Here is a 15,592-nt window from a genome sequence, read left to right on the forward strand (position 1 = left end):
TTCACTATCAAGTGACATGTACAGGGATACCTCTGTACTTAATTTCTTACTTGTTCCTAACTTTAAATACATTCCAAGTCACTGCTGTCATGTAGTTAAAAGTACTAACAACCCAGAGAGTAACTTTATTTAATTAAATGACCAAAGTGTCACATTTTGCCACTTAAATTAAATACATTAAATAAATGGCACTGCAACAAAACGTTCACCACACACATTGTTTAATTGACAAGGAAAGCTGTACAGAATGGAAAACATGTCAGACAGCAGCCCTAACAAGATGACCTTTGCCAGGTTCCACCTGTTTTTGCTGCCAAACTGGCAAGTGGTCAACAGAATCACAGCATAGTTAGCTATACACAGTCTTGTCATAGAAAAAGAACAGTATCCAAAGTATCGACATGCAAGTGGGAGAGCTTTGTCATATAGTCGTTTAACATTTTGGCAGTAGATGTAAATAAGAGTGACTCATATACATATATTTATAGAGATATGTTTTCTTTTCTCTTTTTTTTGTACAGTACGTGAAACAGATCTTTGAACAGTCTTCAAAGGAGAAGAGGAAGAAGAGGAGGAGAGAAGTCATCAGACAGCTCCAAGGTTTGCTCTGCACATACTGTAATTCAAGAGACCAGTCCATTTCCAATGTGCTGGACCAGCGAGATCAACGATTAATTATCTGCATTTTTTTTTGTATTTAAAGCATTGTACTGCATCTTGCGAAACTGGAATCTGTGATGTTCCACTCCTTTAGTCTCTATAACAATATCTTAGATTATTGAAAACAGTCTTTTCCCCATGCGTTAGCATGCTATCTCTTCCAAGGTTCCAAGGGTTGTCTGGAGTGGCACGCTTACTGTGTGGCTGATGGCTTCTGAGTGATTTGGCACGGGATCACAAGTACTCTGGAAAGACCGAAATTAAATGAATTGAAGTTTCTACTGTAATCTACTGTAATCAAGACTGTCTTGGCTACTCAAACAAGTTCAAATGCATTAAGAAATTCATCTCAGCTACATACAAACAAGTGTCAGTGTGACGAATTAACTATCTAGCCTTAATGTGGAATTTCTTCATTTGATTAAGCTTTCTTAATCGAATAAGCTAGGCTTGTCAAACAATCCACACTAGTTTGTAACTGCAATCCGTGTAAGATGTTTAGACATTGTTAATATTATGGCTCCATAAAATAAATCACCTCCTATAAACAATATGTTCCTTACAGTGATCAGTCAAACTACATTTTTTCTGATTGTTCTACATTAGCTTTCCTTTGTTGTTAACTTTAGTATAGAGTAAAAACAACGCTTACAAAGCGTTTCAAACTATGTGAAGTAATGGTCACATAAATCAGTAAAGATGTGTAATATAGACATCCCAGAGTTTTCTAGAATTAATATTTTAACTGCTTTCCCAAGCTGTTTTATTTTTTCTAAGAGGTAAACTTCTGAATTATTCATACTCTGTTATCTGAAAATCCCACAGCAAACTTAAAGCAAGATATATTCTCCCCTCAAGTTTAGTTTTCTTTTCTTACCACATTCTCGTCATGACTTCCTTCTTCCTCTTCTTTGCTGAGAAAGTCCAGCAATCTGTCTCTCACAACCTGTCAAAGGTGTAATACAGTATATCAATTAAAATTTTTAAGGCCACCACTGAGAACGTGGTTCCAGTTTGAAAATCTTTTGCAATACACATTGACAACTAATGAAGTACAACTGCTTTGGACTGATTTAACATGGAACTTTTAACATGGAGTTTACAGATGAATACTTACCTCATACAAATAGTCAAACAGTTCCAGTATTGTTAGAATGCTAGCACCAATAAACAGGCCCATCTGACCTCCGATATCACCTGTAAATCAAGAAAAGAAAAAATAACATCTTTAGGAGAGCTCTTTTACTACAGTTGTTTTGTACTGAAGTGTTTTTGATCTGCACAAACCTCTACTGCATACTCTAATTAGAATGTTATTTATGCCACTTGTGTGCCACAAACTGTATGTACTGTACAAAGCTTTACGAGGGGCTACAGAGTGGCAGAAGTGGTAAAGGGCAGACTTGTGACTAGGCTTGCTACCTCTTACTTAAAAAACAAACTAGACACTAAAGTAATTAAATTAAAAAACACAGAAATGTGCTAGGAATCCCATTAAAAAAAATGAAATACCATGAATGAGAGAGATCTTACCCGTATTTAAGCGGGCATATTGGGTTTTGGGGGTGACATAGTATAGTAAGTCTTACTGAAGTGAGGTACTCTAGTTTACCCCACCACCTCCAGCATTGCTGGGGGGTCATCCCTGTGATGAACCAGCATCTCATCCGGGAGGGGGAGACACATGCTCTCAGTCCACTGAACACTTAACGGTAACTGGGAGGAGATCTGACCCAGCTCTGTGGCTCTGCTATGGACATTTAACCTTCCTTTTACTGGCTGTTGCTTCGGACTGCTCCTTTTATCTAAAATATAGTTTTGGTTTTAAATTTGAACGATTGTTTGATTGATTGACTTGTGAAAAACTTGTGAAAAAAGTCTACTCCACTCTCTATTGTGATCACAATATGGCAGGACTCTGTGGTATGAATTAAGATGGAAAAGCATGAGATAGGAGTGTCATGTGCCCGGAGTACACTTTCCAAAACAAATGTGGGAAATTTAAGCAAAAATACTGTAATTTACATCCTTTGTATCTTCTTCCAAATTATCTTGTAAAAGTTTTCGGTTTGCATGAATAACAATCCCACAGATTATATGATATTCATATAATATGATGATATGACATCTTTACTCTAGAGTGCTGTCACTTAAATTTAAGACTCTCCTTATTGAAATCCAAACTGATGACACTATTGTTCTCTCTGTCTTTCCCTTAAGCTCTCATTTTTGTTATTACTGCTGTGACATTTAATTTTCTCTCTATCACTGCCACTGGCCTTATGAAACTTTATGACTGTGGATTTGCACAGTACTTTTGTAGGTTCCCATGCTTGTGCTATGCTGTTGTCTCTCTATCTTTTCGTTTTCAATTTCCCTGGATTTACAACAATTTATCACTCTTTTACCTAAGTACAGGATGTTACATAAAGGTTTTAGTAGTTTATCCTCATTTTCCTATAATTTCACATCTATTGGCACCTTGCTTCTTCTAAATTTGTAACATTTAATAAAAAGCTACAAATGTGCAGTAATTAGAATCAAGATGCTAGCTTTATTTAATGTATTAAGATATTTGTGAGTGAATATATGGTCAAACAATGCAGCCCTTAATTTTAATACATTTTAATATTTTACGTTTTGGGGTAAGGCATTGCCTAATTATACTTTATTACTGTTTACTTGTTGTTACAGTACCTTGTTACAATACGGCTATAAAAAAATGCTTTAGGATGGCTCTCACCACCAGAAAAAAACATGCCATGGACAAATAATTTAGGATTTTAAATTTCCTATTTCCTACTTTCAATTTCTTATTTTGTGATCTTGAAGATCCTTTCTGTTGTGCTTAAATAGTGTAGATCTTTTAAACACAGAATAAAACCTTCTGTTTTTCCTTTCTTTCCTTTTTCTTTTTAGTCAAGAGACATTGCTTTTTTCATAACTTTCTTTGTTATGTATCAGTTATAAATAAAAATCTTAAAAACATAAACATTCTTAACAGTCCTTGTGCTATAAATATTTCATTAATTAGTTTTATCATTCCATCAGATATAATATTTTTATTTAAATATTAACAGCAGAAATCTAATGCTCACCCAGCAAACCTGCAACTTCATATGCCTTTTTTTGCTCTATGGTTTCATAGTTCAGAGCTTCAAAAAACACATCCAGGACCAAGATGTTATCCCTGCCAGACATGAAAGACAATTTTATTGTTTATTCAGCATCAAGCTCCAGTAAGAGTAATACAGAAGAACTCAACTGAAAAGTGTCCATAATTTTAAGATGTTTTTTTCTTCTCATTTAATGTGTTCATCTTCTATCCTCTTTTTGTTTTGGATTTCGGTTGAGCTAGAAATCTCAGTCTACATGAGACTGTAGAATGTACAACTGCTCCAGCAATTTAAAAGCTTCAGTCAGCAGAAAATGTGTAATTAGTGACCATTTAAGCTGTCCATCCATTCCCTCAGCACTTTACTCAAATCAGGGCCATAGGAGTGCCAGAGCAAGGCAAGATACATCCTTGGGATGCCAGGCCATCGCAGGGCATGTACGGACACAAACATGCACACATTCAATATTCCCAGAAGTCTACAAACCTATCAGCATGTCTTTGGATTGTGGGAGGAGACTGGAATTCTGGGAGGAAACCTACAAGCTCCACCCAGATACTGTAGCACCCCAGGAATTGAACTCAGGGCCCCAGTGCTGTGAGGCAGCAATGCTCACCACTGCGCCACTGTGCCACACTTTTTAATTACTTGATGACAAAATCCTTTATTAGTAGGGTATTCACAACATACCTGTAATTCCCACAATCTCGTCACACTCAGTAAGCCAGTAGGCCAAATTTAAAACATATTACTTTGTGTTTTCAAAGTTCTCTGGCAGTAAAGCAACTACAACCTGAGAATAGGCAAACACCTGCAATCGAATCAAGATAAAGAAAATAAATCTACAGAAAATGAAGACCTAGTCTGGGAGGGGAAAAAAAATCAATGATTGCCTGTTATCAAAACATGACTAGGATTTACACAGTAGCACAGAAGGAAGAACTGTAACATCACATTTTTAGTTAAGAAAACGATCCAGCTTCCAAATATCTACATCACACTTACGAGATGTATTTTTCAGACTTGTTGAACTTCTTCTCCAGGTATCTGGCAGAGGTTTTGCTTGGAATCTTCACCATGGACAATTCCTTGTTGTACCTGGTCATGTTGCAAGGGGTGCGGCAGATGCAGTTGTTATTATCCTTCTCTGAAAGAGTTGCTTGAAGAGGAAGTGAAATGAATGAACGGTGTGGAAATAAAGGTCCTTTCCCCATAACGATCTCTGACTAGTGAATAAATGAGTCATCACTTGTTCAGCTGGTTTGCTTGAACGCAGTGATATTGATTTTCGTGCCTACAGTCATATTGGTTTTGAAAATAATTTTGGTGCATTACAGGGCATTTTCTAAAGTATTCCAAGGCTAATCCAGTGAATTACTGATAAGCACATTGTTAAAAACATAATATCAAAATGAAGAGACAGAATGAAGCTTATATAAAGTCATTAACAAGGTTCAATATTTCACAGTGATCATATTAAATCTATTATTAAAACTTGACTGATTTGAAACTCACATTTTCCTTATTGTACAGGTCTGTCTTCTGATATTACTTCACCTTTTACATACCAACATAAGAGAGTGCTAAAGCAAAAATAAATTCGGCATTGTCTTCTGTTTCACTGAATTACATCATACTGCACATTCAAATCATATGAAGTGGAATTTACTCCCTCTTTTACATATCAGGTTGTCTGGTGATCTAGGTTGTGCATGTGTAAAGTGCGTATCAGTGTATTTTTTGCCCAAATGACAAATGATGATTAAATCAGACTAATACAGAAGATTAGATCAGATCAATATGTACTGTAAGTCTCTAATTAAAGATTTATCACGAAAATAATGGATGAATAAATTTACTGATATAAAAATAAGAAAACAGATATTAATTCTGCTCAAATATGAAGGGATATGACCGTGGTTCTCATTTATACCTCTATATTATAGAATCCAAATCAAATCATCAAACAATGTGGAAAATGTAATTCCGATATATAGAGGACTCCTTAAATATTTTCACTGTGGACTCTAATAATAGTAATTTTTAAAGGAAAACATGTGACGGATGAGTAAGATATCTATATCTAAGGGTTTCATATTAAACAAAGTTCAGTTCCACTCTCCTGGGTCAAATAAACAAATTGATAGTGTTGAACCTCTTTATTGTTAAGGGAAAAAAAAGTAATTGACTGATTAGAGTACAGGTGTCTCTTGTTGGTCAGGTGTTTGTTGTTGGGTAATTAATCACAAATAAAAGAGAAGTGGACAGCCTGGCATCCTGTTTTACTTCGATTTCAGTCCTTCTTTGAAATTTCGAATAAAATAATACAATAGAACTTTGTTAAATAAAAGCAGGAAGCTTTGAATCTTAGGAAGAGAAAAAGTCAGTCAGAACCATAGTACAGATATAGTTAAGAGTTTGGAATGTACTAACAAAGAAAGAAATAAGTAGTCTGTTTACCAATCAAAGACAAACTAGGTACTGTAGGACACGAAAAGATATACACAAGCTATACTGATATATAAAGATATACACTTTTTATCAGCAATAAGACGATAAAAGCCCAAAGATGAATTAGAAGAATTTTATGGACAGAGGATACCAAGATAAATCTTTAAATAAAAGTACTTATGGTAGCCTCAGAATAAATTCTGGAATTTACTGAAAAGTTTGAGAGCTCATGTAGAAGAAATTGTTTCCATGATATAGGGCAGCTGATGCTCTTCAGAAGGCAAAAAATAAAAAATCTTCAGATTTAAATTGGATTGAACATTCATTCTAAATACTGATGAAAACATTGAAGTCAGACCATACCAAGAACTGCAGCAAAGACGTACCCAAAACAACATATGCCCATATTAATCTTATGATCATTACTATACATTTCTTGACTGTAAATAAAAAAATAATTTTATTTCCTAGCCTAATACTTTTGGAAGACATTCCTTCTAGGTATTGAATGCATTATCTTTTCATTTTTGATAAGATCTTCTGCAGAAGCCAGCTATTTCAGAACAGCAGTTAATGCATGAGATTGTCATACAGTACATCTAAGAGTTTGACATGTTTTAGATTGAGACCATTAACTAGCCCTAACCATATTTACCTAAAAAGTATCTTTTCACATATTACTTTGCTAAATGTACTTACATAGACGAAATGGCAATTTAACATAAGATCTGGAATTTTCTGCACTATGGAATTAGATATCTACAGTACGTCAGCCTCATTAAGGCCCTTTCAATTCTAGCCCTTTCAAATGTGGCATATATGCAACTTAGAAAATATAAAGTACCTCTCAAAATGTGTGGTTTTAATGGAGTCCTTCACTCCTTTACTCATGGAGGCCCACCTTTACTTATCAGAGTTTTGACATAGCTCTACAAAAGCTACCTATATTTAGCCTTGAAAATGCCAAATTGGAGGACTCTGTCATTTCTGTGCTCCACTCTCATTTTCTGACGGTGAAAAAAGGAAGGAGTGAAATAAAACAGGCAGGCAAGACCATATTCTCATGAAGGTCATCTAAAAGGTAAAAGCTGTTCTTCCAACCTTCAAGTGTAATTTTAAGAATGTGACAAGCCAACATCTATACACCAGTTTTCAGAATTTCTTGAAGTTTCATTTTGCTTTTTTCTTCAATAGGCAGTCATTTTGACCTTGAGGGCAAGCCATCCAAGTTATAAGACAATGGGCTAACATACTCATTTTTCACTTCAGACGTGTAGCTAAAAAATACATTACATTATTTTTCACTCCATACAGAAGCTGCTTAGCAACTTTCAAGACTGATTGACCATGTAGGGTTCTTTGTTGTGTTCAAGACTGAAGACAAAAAGTAAATCTTGCTTCTGGTTCTATGGGAATTGAAGATATTTAAGAATACCTGGGACCAAATGTCTTTTTGAAATTTGCTTTGCTGTAGTTCCCTTCTTTTGGACTCATTAAACACATAGACACTGTCTATATGTCCTACAAGGGTTTTTAATTCAGTAATGGTTTAACACAAAAGGTAGTTATGGTGGTCTGGCCCAATTCCAGTGTGTGTTTTCTGCCAGTTGTAGAGGCAGGAAGGTAACAAGCTGCCGTGAAGGTTATTCAATGATGTCAATAAAAATCTAAGATGATTCAGAAATGTTCTAGTAGAGGCAAAAGTCACTGAAGCACGAAAGATTGGCTTCCTTGTAATCAAAACACTTTGACACTAATGATGGTCAATAGAAAGTGAACTGATGCAGAGCTCTTTTTCTGAGTTAAATCATGATCAGATAAGCAATGCATTAATAGACATTGGCCATAATTAGGGCAGGAAATTCAATATGGACTCTGACTTCCACTCTTTTACCACTATTAAAAGGCTCATTACAAATCTGTAACTCTTTCTGTATGTTTCATTACACTGTTCTCAAATATAATTTTACAAAGTGTTATACCCCTTAGTAATTCTGGTAAGATCAGCTTCAAATGTTTATTGGCTTGCTGCTGCTGATGCAGTTGAGCTCATAAGCACAATTTTCCTCCTAGTATGAGATTCCACTCAATGTTGCCTTTCGGGGAATAAAATGTCTCACTCAAGAATCAAAAGAAACATTTGCTGTCAAGGAATCTATATGGTATTGTGATAACTGTGAAGAACAGGCCAATTGCCCCATCTATCCTGTTTGTTACAAAAAAGTAAATAAAAGTAAAGTAGTCAGATTTATCCAAGGATCTCCTCTTGACATTTCTTGAAATAAGCCAGGCTATTGGCTTTGACTTTGGCTGAGTAGCTTGTTCTATATGCCCACAACTCGTTCTGTAATGAAGCGCCTTCTTAAGTACTGGAGCTATCTGTTACTCTTAGAGAACTTATTTTCCTTCATTTGTCTGTCCAGCGTATGAGAAATAAGGTCCTATTGTAGATGACTCTACAACAGTCAGTGATGCTTAATTTATTTATTACATCCTATGAACTACATTGGGTAAAAATGTTAAATTGCACTACTATGGTAATAGAAAAGCATCTTCCTTTGTATCTGAGCTTTTAGCTTAACATGTACTTAATCATTCATGATTTGAAGATAGCTGGGGATTAGAGCTGTGGAAGTGAATGAGACTGAGCAGCACTTCTCTACTGTCAAAAGTGTTGAAACAGCTTTCCCTGTGTGAATCCTGGGAGATGTTAACTTTTCCAATGTTTATACAGTATGTTCCATATGTCGGACTGCATAAACAGTACATTTGCATATTTGCACTTGTGAAGTATTGGTTGACTTAACTTACCTAACGCTGGCTCGGCACATTCTTTATATTGCTCAGGTGTACAGAAAGGAGCGTCACCTTTTAAAAAAGAAAAGGGGATTACCAAACACATGTACCAAATCTATAAAAAAATTGCCATTTTTATATTTGTATAAACGACACAACACGTATATAAAAAAGAAAATTAAAACAGGCCTGTGGAATGGGAAATTGCAGTTTTACTGTATAGTGTTAACCAATTTCTTCAGTTACATGGTGGTAAAATGGCAGCAATACTGAGTTTGAACTAAAACACTTGATTTCACACTTCAAATACAGAGATCAAAGGCTATACTTACTGAATATGTTTATTACCCATTTAGCTTTAAAATTCAAGTAAATGTAAAAACTTAATTCTAAATATGAAAGAAAACTGGTGAAAATACAAAAACAGAAACACACTGTTGTTCTCATATGTATTAAATGTATTTTTAGTAATTAGAAGTAACAATGACAATCTTTCACTAACACCACTCAGTGAGAAAATGTTATATTCAAACAGTAAGTGCTGAATTGTGCAGTTAAGGCACATCATTTTGTGACCCTTACTTGTACACAACCATAGTGCACATTCATCACCTTTTCTGCTTACTGTATACAGTATCTCTTTGAGCGACCTTGCTATTTTAAATACTAAATTTTTATTTCTAGGGATACTGTCCTTTAAGGAACCAGAGAATCTTATAGTTTTAAAATCTGCATTAAAACTAAATGGAAGGGCAGTCTTAATTGTTGGAGTGCTCTAGTCTATGTTTTGACTTCAGTAAGACCACATTTATTAATACAGTCCGCTAGTATACTGTAAGTATTTTAGTGCTAAATCTAAACACATAATTTCTAAGGTTTAGATCACTTCCATGTTATATGAGGTCAATTGTTCTTTAGTTTTTTTTTTGTTTTATTTCAATTTTTACCTCCACAGCTGAGCTTTGTAAAAAAATACAATAAATGAAAATTCACTGATGGCTTTAGCTCAAGGCCTGTAGTCAGCTTTGGGTGTAAAAGACTTGAATTTGAATGAGCCTAGAGACATCATGTCTCATTCGGCTACTGCCATGGATCAGTCAAATCTTTCTGATTTCTTTTTCTTCACTCTTGCAGTTTGTTTACTGTATTTTATTATTCTACTTGCACCAGGTTTATTGTTTTTTTTTAGCAGATGTCTTTATACAGGGTAACATTGATTGTTCATAAAGTCTTACATTCGACATAGGACATGGGAACAAAGAGACAATGAGATGACAGATATGATTGCAGCTGTTTCTAACACTAGGAAGGAGACAAAGAGCATTAGAAGTCAGTTGCTGTAAATGAGCAAAGCCACTGAAAGGGAAAGCCATCTATAATTACCTGGCATATGTACCATCTTGCAGTTGCAGTTCTCCACAATATATTTGGTTTCACACTCGATTCTGCAGGCAGTAATGCTGTAGACCTGGTAAAAACCTGAATCCAGGGGACTGGACTGACAGTCACCCCAGGGCGGAGGCAGATATGTGAGCTGCAAAAAGACAAATGCATCAGGAAGGGAATGAGAGAGCAGATCTTCTGCCAGGATGTCAAAATGTTGAAAATGTATGGATAACAATTGCAGAATATTGTTATAAACCTAACCTATAGTGATTTCTCACCTACCGATAAAAAGGCAATGAAAATTGCAAATATTTGGAGATCTTGTTTTTCAGTGTATGTATTGAATACAAAACGGCTACATAAGCAGTGTTGTGGGAGCTGAAATGTCAAAGTTTTGCACTGTTTGGATCTGGAAACAATGGGCAGAACATACTGTAGTGTTTGCTGAGCTTTTGGGGCTCTGAGAGGCAAGTTCAATTCAAATCAAAATACTTTATTCATCTCAAGGGGGGAGTTTAGGCATCAAGCAGTGCAACATACTGTACAGTGTACAACACAAGACAAAACAAGAAAAATACATTGCTTAGAAAAAGTATACATAGGTATAACAGCAAACGGACCATAGAAATGATTGAGAGTAACAGTGTGTAGCATTTGGAATGTATTACTACTGTACATGCACATTTATATGGGGGACATAATTTACAAAGCCAAGTTTCCTTTTATTAGTCTTGCACTATGGACAGCAAAACAGGCTTCCTGAAGGCAAACTAATGAATGATGTGAGGTGGGTCTTCAGTGATGGCATAGGTCTTCCTCAGGGTCGGCTGTGCCAGGGGTCTTAAAGGCTCACCAGTGATTTTGAAGCTGAGGTTTACAATATTTTGAAGGTGGTTTTTGTCTTTTTGACTGAGCGAAGTGAACCCGCAGATAAAGGAAAAAGTTAAAATAATTTTGATTAAAGAGCTATAAAATGTTGTTACTTCAGTAAGATACAAAAAGGATGTTTAAAATTACAGTACTAAGAACTGTATGATTCACTATGTGAATAAATGTCAGCTGCTGATCGTCAAAATAACCCTGCTGTGTTGTGATCTCTTCTCTGTGGGGCTCCTTTGATATCACTTGCAATTTGTTTTTCCTGTCATCTCACATCAGAGACGGTTTCTAAGGTCAGTAAAACTTAGTAAACAAAAAATGTTTATTGTAACTTGTAAAATAAAATCTAACAAAAGAACACATTTCACACAGTAGGATTTTATAGTTGTTTGCAGCATAGTACAGTATATACTGTAGTTTTTATGTTGTATTGCACTTTTGCAGACATTCAGAGTGAGCTTGTCAACGCTTAGTGATTTAAAATTCTGACAAAGTACACACGTAGAATTACAAGAATATGTTTATCAAGTGTGTATCTCTTTTAAAGACATTGGAATTTAATTATTACAGTAATCCAAGAATTCAACATGGCTAAACATGTTTGTAAATTTGTAAAGCAATTATAACACATCTGGAAGAGACTTTTGGTAAGAGCATTGCACTATTAAACTTCAAGTTAAAGCTTAATTACACAGTGTCAGTCACATTTCAGTTTAGGAACTGGACATGGAAATTTTTAAATGAAAACCATTTAAACCATTAATATAACTAAATGATGATGAGTGTTTCTTCTAAATAATTGTGATTTAACAATACTATAGGTCAGTTGCTACAAGGTTATTACTACTATATTAATGTTCTATTACAATGTATTTCAGAATGCTCACTTAATCATTCTCATGCAGTGTACACCATACAATTCAGCAAGGTTCCAGCATTGTTAGTGATTAAATTTTGAAGAAGACTTTTATGCTTAAGTCTTTAATTTTACCCCCTGTATGGATCCAATTCAGAATGCAGAGCTTTGCGTGACAGTTCTCAGTCAGGCTTCATCTACAAAGCTTTAACTTGGTAAAAGAAACAAACAGGTTGTCCTGTGCTGTTTGTGGAGCTTCATGTTCACTCAGCTGTGAATCAATGGGACCTGACAGGGCTTCAGTTAAAACTTGGACAATAAAAAAGCAGCATTTTAAATGCTAGACAGTTCCTGAATTAGAGGAATAATTCCATACTGGAGTAAATGTTCTATCCTTCCATATCCTTCTTCTAATTCAGGGTCGCAGGGCAAGCAATGGGGGTAAGGCAGGGTACACACCGACACAAGCACACTCCCACCAGGGCCAGTTTTCCCAAAAGCCAATGAATCTACCTGTACGTGTTTGGACTGTGGGAGAAAACCGGGGCATCCAGAGGAAGTCCACATGAACACAGGGAGAGAATACAAACTTCAAGCAGATACAGTAGCACCCCCAGTCCAGGATTGAACCCAAGGCTGCACACTGCGCCACCGTGCCATCCGGAAGGAGCATTCATTACATGTTAAAACTTATTTTAGGAACCACAAACAGGCAGAAGTATGAATATCTCCATTTTCATCTCAGGACATGGAAGTCGGCCCTTTTGTAGCAGTAATCAAGCTCAGTGCTGTAAAAGGCTTGCAACACAAGGATCAGAGACATGTCAGTCACTACAGCTAGAGGCCAGCATTTCTAACATTTCTAACATGACATCAACAGCATGAATATGAATGGGGTGCCTTTCTGGCATTTGATTAAAAATGAGATGTTCTACAGCACTGCAAAATCAGCATAGGCTTTGATCTTCTGATACAGAAGGAACAGTACCACCTTCAAAAGTGGATCACAATGTACAGATCTTGATTATCACGAGGAAGGCCTGCTTCTGAAATAATATGATCAAAGTTGACCTTATAAGATCTGGTAAATTTTGTAAGACCTAGCTGTGAGCTGCACTCATTATCTGTGAAATGAGTGCCGAATTTTTGTTAGGACTCCCCCAATGACAACAAATGCTCAGCATCTCTAAGAGCCTTGGGGTTATTGTTTAGCTTTAATGCAGGCAACAATCACATGCTACCACACGGCTGCATTTAAAAGATTTTTACATCACAGGAAAAATTCCACTATGTCTTTCCTTGTATTACCAAAGCAGATAGCAAAAAGCAAGAAATGTTCAATGTTTCTTTCACAAAGTCATGGCAATGTTAACTGATTAATCCACTTTCAAAACACAGAAAACATTTCCAACTGTTGCCTTTCTAAGATGAATTTCTGAATTCAGGAAACATGATATTCTCAAGTAAAGAAAGTTGCTTAAAAATTATTTGGCCAGGTTCTTTTAGGGTTAATGTTTTTTTTTTTTAAAAAAACTAATGCAAGATTGCAAAGACTTTATGCACAGGTATAGTTCTCCATTCAATGAGTATTACTCCGCCTTAGATCAGCAATGATTCAAGTGGTAGCTGACAGTGACAAATATGACAAATGTGTCAAACCAGCTATCTATATACTATACAGTAGGTGTTAATCACTTAACATTTGGTTATACAGGGGCAGTATATAATTTCCAACCCAGAATGAAGTCATCAGTGATCTTTGTAATGTAAGGAGAACTTTTACTATATTGAAAGATTAAGGGATTAAGTTCATTTTAGTGCTGATGTATCTCAAAATAGCATCTAAATGCTCTCTGTATTGCTGCTTCCAAAAACAATCTAAATCCAAACCCTACATTAACAGACAATTATGAGGCCATCACCATGATGATTAGATGTCTGCTTCAATTTCCTCCCAAAGAAATGCTGGTTAGGATTGACTGGATATTCCAAATTGTTCTTTTCTGGCAGGGATTTATTCCTAGCATGATCAGTACTGTTTATGTGACTGTAATAGAACCAAAGAAGTGTGAGTTCAGCAGCCTTCTCTCAAAATTTCGCCATACTAATATTCTGAATTTTAAAGCACTGGCATTAAGAGAAATAATTCTAATGAAATAATTTTAACTGATGCTATGGCTCATATTAACATCAAACATTCAGCCAATATCAACAAGAATATCACATTAAGGAGACAAAAGCCATAGAGTACATTATTATCAATAAACATACAAATAATGCATTAAAAGGGAAATTTACCCCTATTTTGACTATTGATAGATTTTAATAAACAAATGATCTGAATAGGACCACAATCAAATTGCAAATATTATTTTACAATAAATCCTATAATCCTATTTAATCTCAAGATAAAAAAGTATCAGACATTAAAGAATGCCTTAAGTATGTCAATGTGTTAAAATAATGTTCAGATGCTCTGCACTATAATAATTATGTGTCCTATAATAAACGCATTAATAAAAGTCAAGGGACTATATGCAAATTATTTTGTAGATTAAGAACACTCCTCAACACAAATAAGAAGACTATTCAAAAACCTAACCTAAAAATCGAATGGATGTGAAATGGAGGCACACTGTGACAGACTAGTTTCCGCTTGTATTCTAATAATTTCTATGTACCCCAGAAGAAATTCTTAAAATTGAAAATGAAAAAAGTATCAAGTATTTGAGATCAAAAAGGGAGCCCCCACCTCCTCTCCTATAAGATCAAATATTTAACTTTGATTTAAGCCTGAGCTATAGCTGTAAGGTAGAGTGCGGTAAGAGAAAGGCTTGAATTCTATATTCCTGATGAAATTTCTTTGTCAATGATAAGGCTTATAAATTACAGTACTGCACAAATAATACGACTTTTTTCAAGCTGAAATTGTTTGCTTTTCTTTTCTTCTCTTTAAGTGGGGTCTAAGTTCCTGGTTTGAATAGTGGCCTGGTATGGGAGACATTCAGGTGGGAGGAGGTGACTTGAGGTTTTAATAAATGTGTAAACACAAGAGAATGGCAGGTCAACAATGCAACAATGTGTGGGGGAAATTAAAGGCAGATGTATTTTAGACTTAAATTCGGACTTCATTAAGTGCTACCTTGAGGAGAGTCACAGGTGTCTGTAACAATACTACCACACAATATACTGTAGTACACATGAGTCCTATAAATTATCTGCTCTCGTTTGCAAACTTTCCTTTATTCTTATATCCTTAAAACACTCTGGAAATGAGACCAAATGTGAATGTCACTTAGATTAGTGCAATTGTTTAATTAGTACAACAACATGCAATGAAGTATAATTTAATTTAGAGCTTTTGTACAAGATCGTACATAGTCAACCATTTACTAGATGTTTTAGCTTTACTTCACGTTATTCACACTGTGGATAGTGCAGCAAGCAG

General features: G+C 35.4%; 1 protein-coding gene across 2 annotated transcripts in view; it reads right to left on the minus strand.

The window, feature by feature from the left end:
• Window positions 1-204: 204 nt before the first annotated feature.
• asic2 (acid sensing ion channel subunit 2) overlaps window positions 205-15,592 on the minus strand; it is a 357,270-nt gene continuing 341,882 nt past the window's right edge. For both annotated transcript variants that reach the window (XM_088623080.1, XM_088623079.1), the window contains exons 4-10: window positions 10,407-10,557; window positions 9,039-9,095; window positions 4,782-4,935; window positions 3,759-3,850; window positions 1,778-1,857; window positions 1,538-1,606; window positions 205-905 (exon numbers count right to left, since the gene is read on the minus strand). In XM_088623080.1, the coding sequence (XP_088479206.1) occupies window positions 804-905; window positions 1,538-1,606; window positions 1,778-1,857; window positions 3,759-3,850; window positions 4,782-4,935; window positions 9,039-9,095; window positions 10,407-10,557 (705 nt within the window). In that variant the 3' untranslated portion in view covers window positions 205-803. The remainder of the gene's footprint in view (window positions 906-1,537; window positions 1,607-1,777; window positions 1,858-3,758; window positions 3,851-4,781; window positions 4,936-9,038; window positions 9,096-10,406; window positions 10,558-15,592) is intronic.

The sequence above is a fragment of the Lepisosteus platostomus genome, chromosome 28 (assembly GCF_059453375.1).
Source record: "Lepisosteus platostomus isolate fLepPlt1 chromosome 28, fLepPlt1.hap1, whole genome shotgun sequence".
Classification (NCBI taxonomy): Eukaryota; Metazoa; Chordata; class Actinopteri; order Semionotiformes; family Lepisosteidae; genus Lepisosteus; species Lepisosteus platostomus.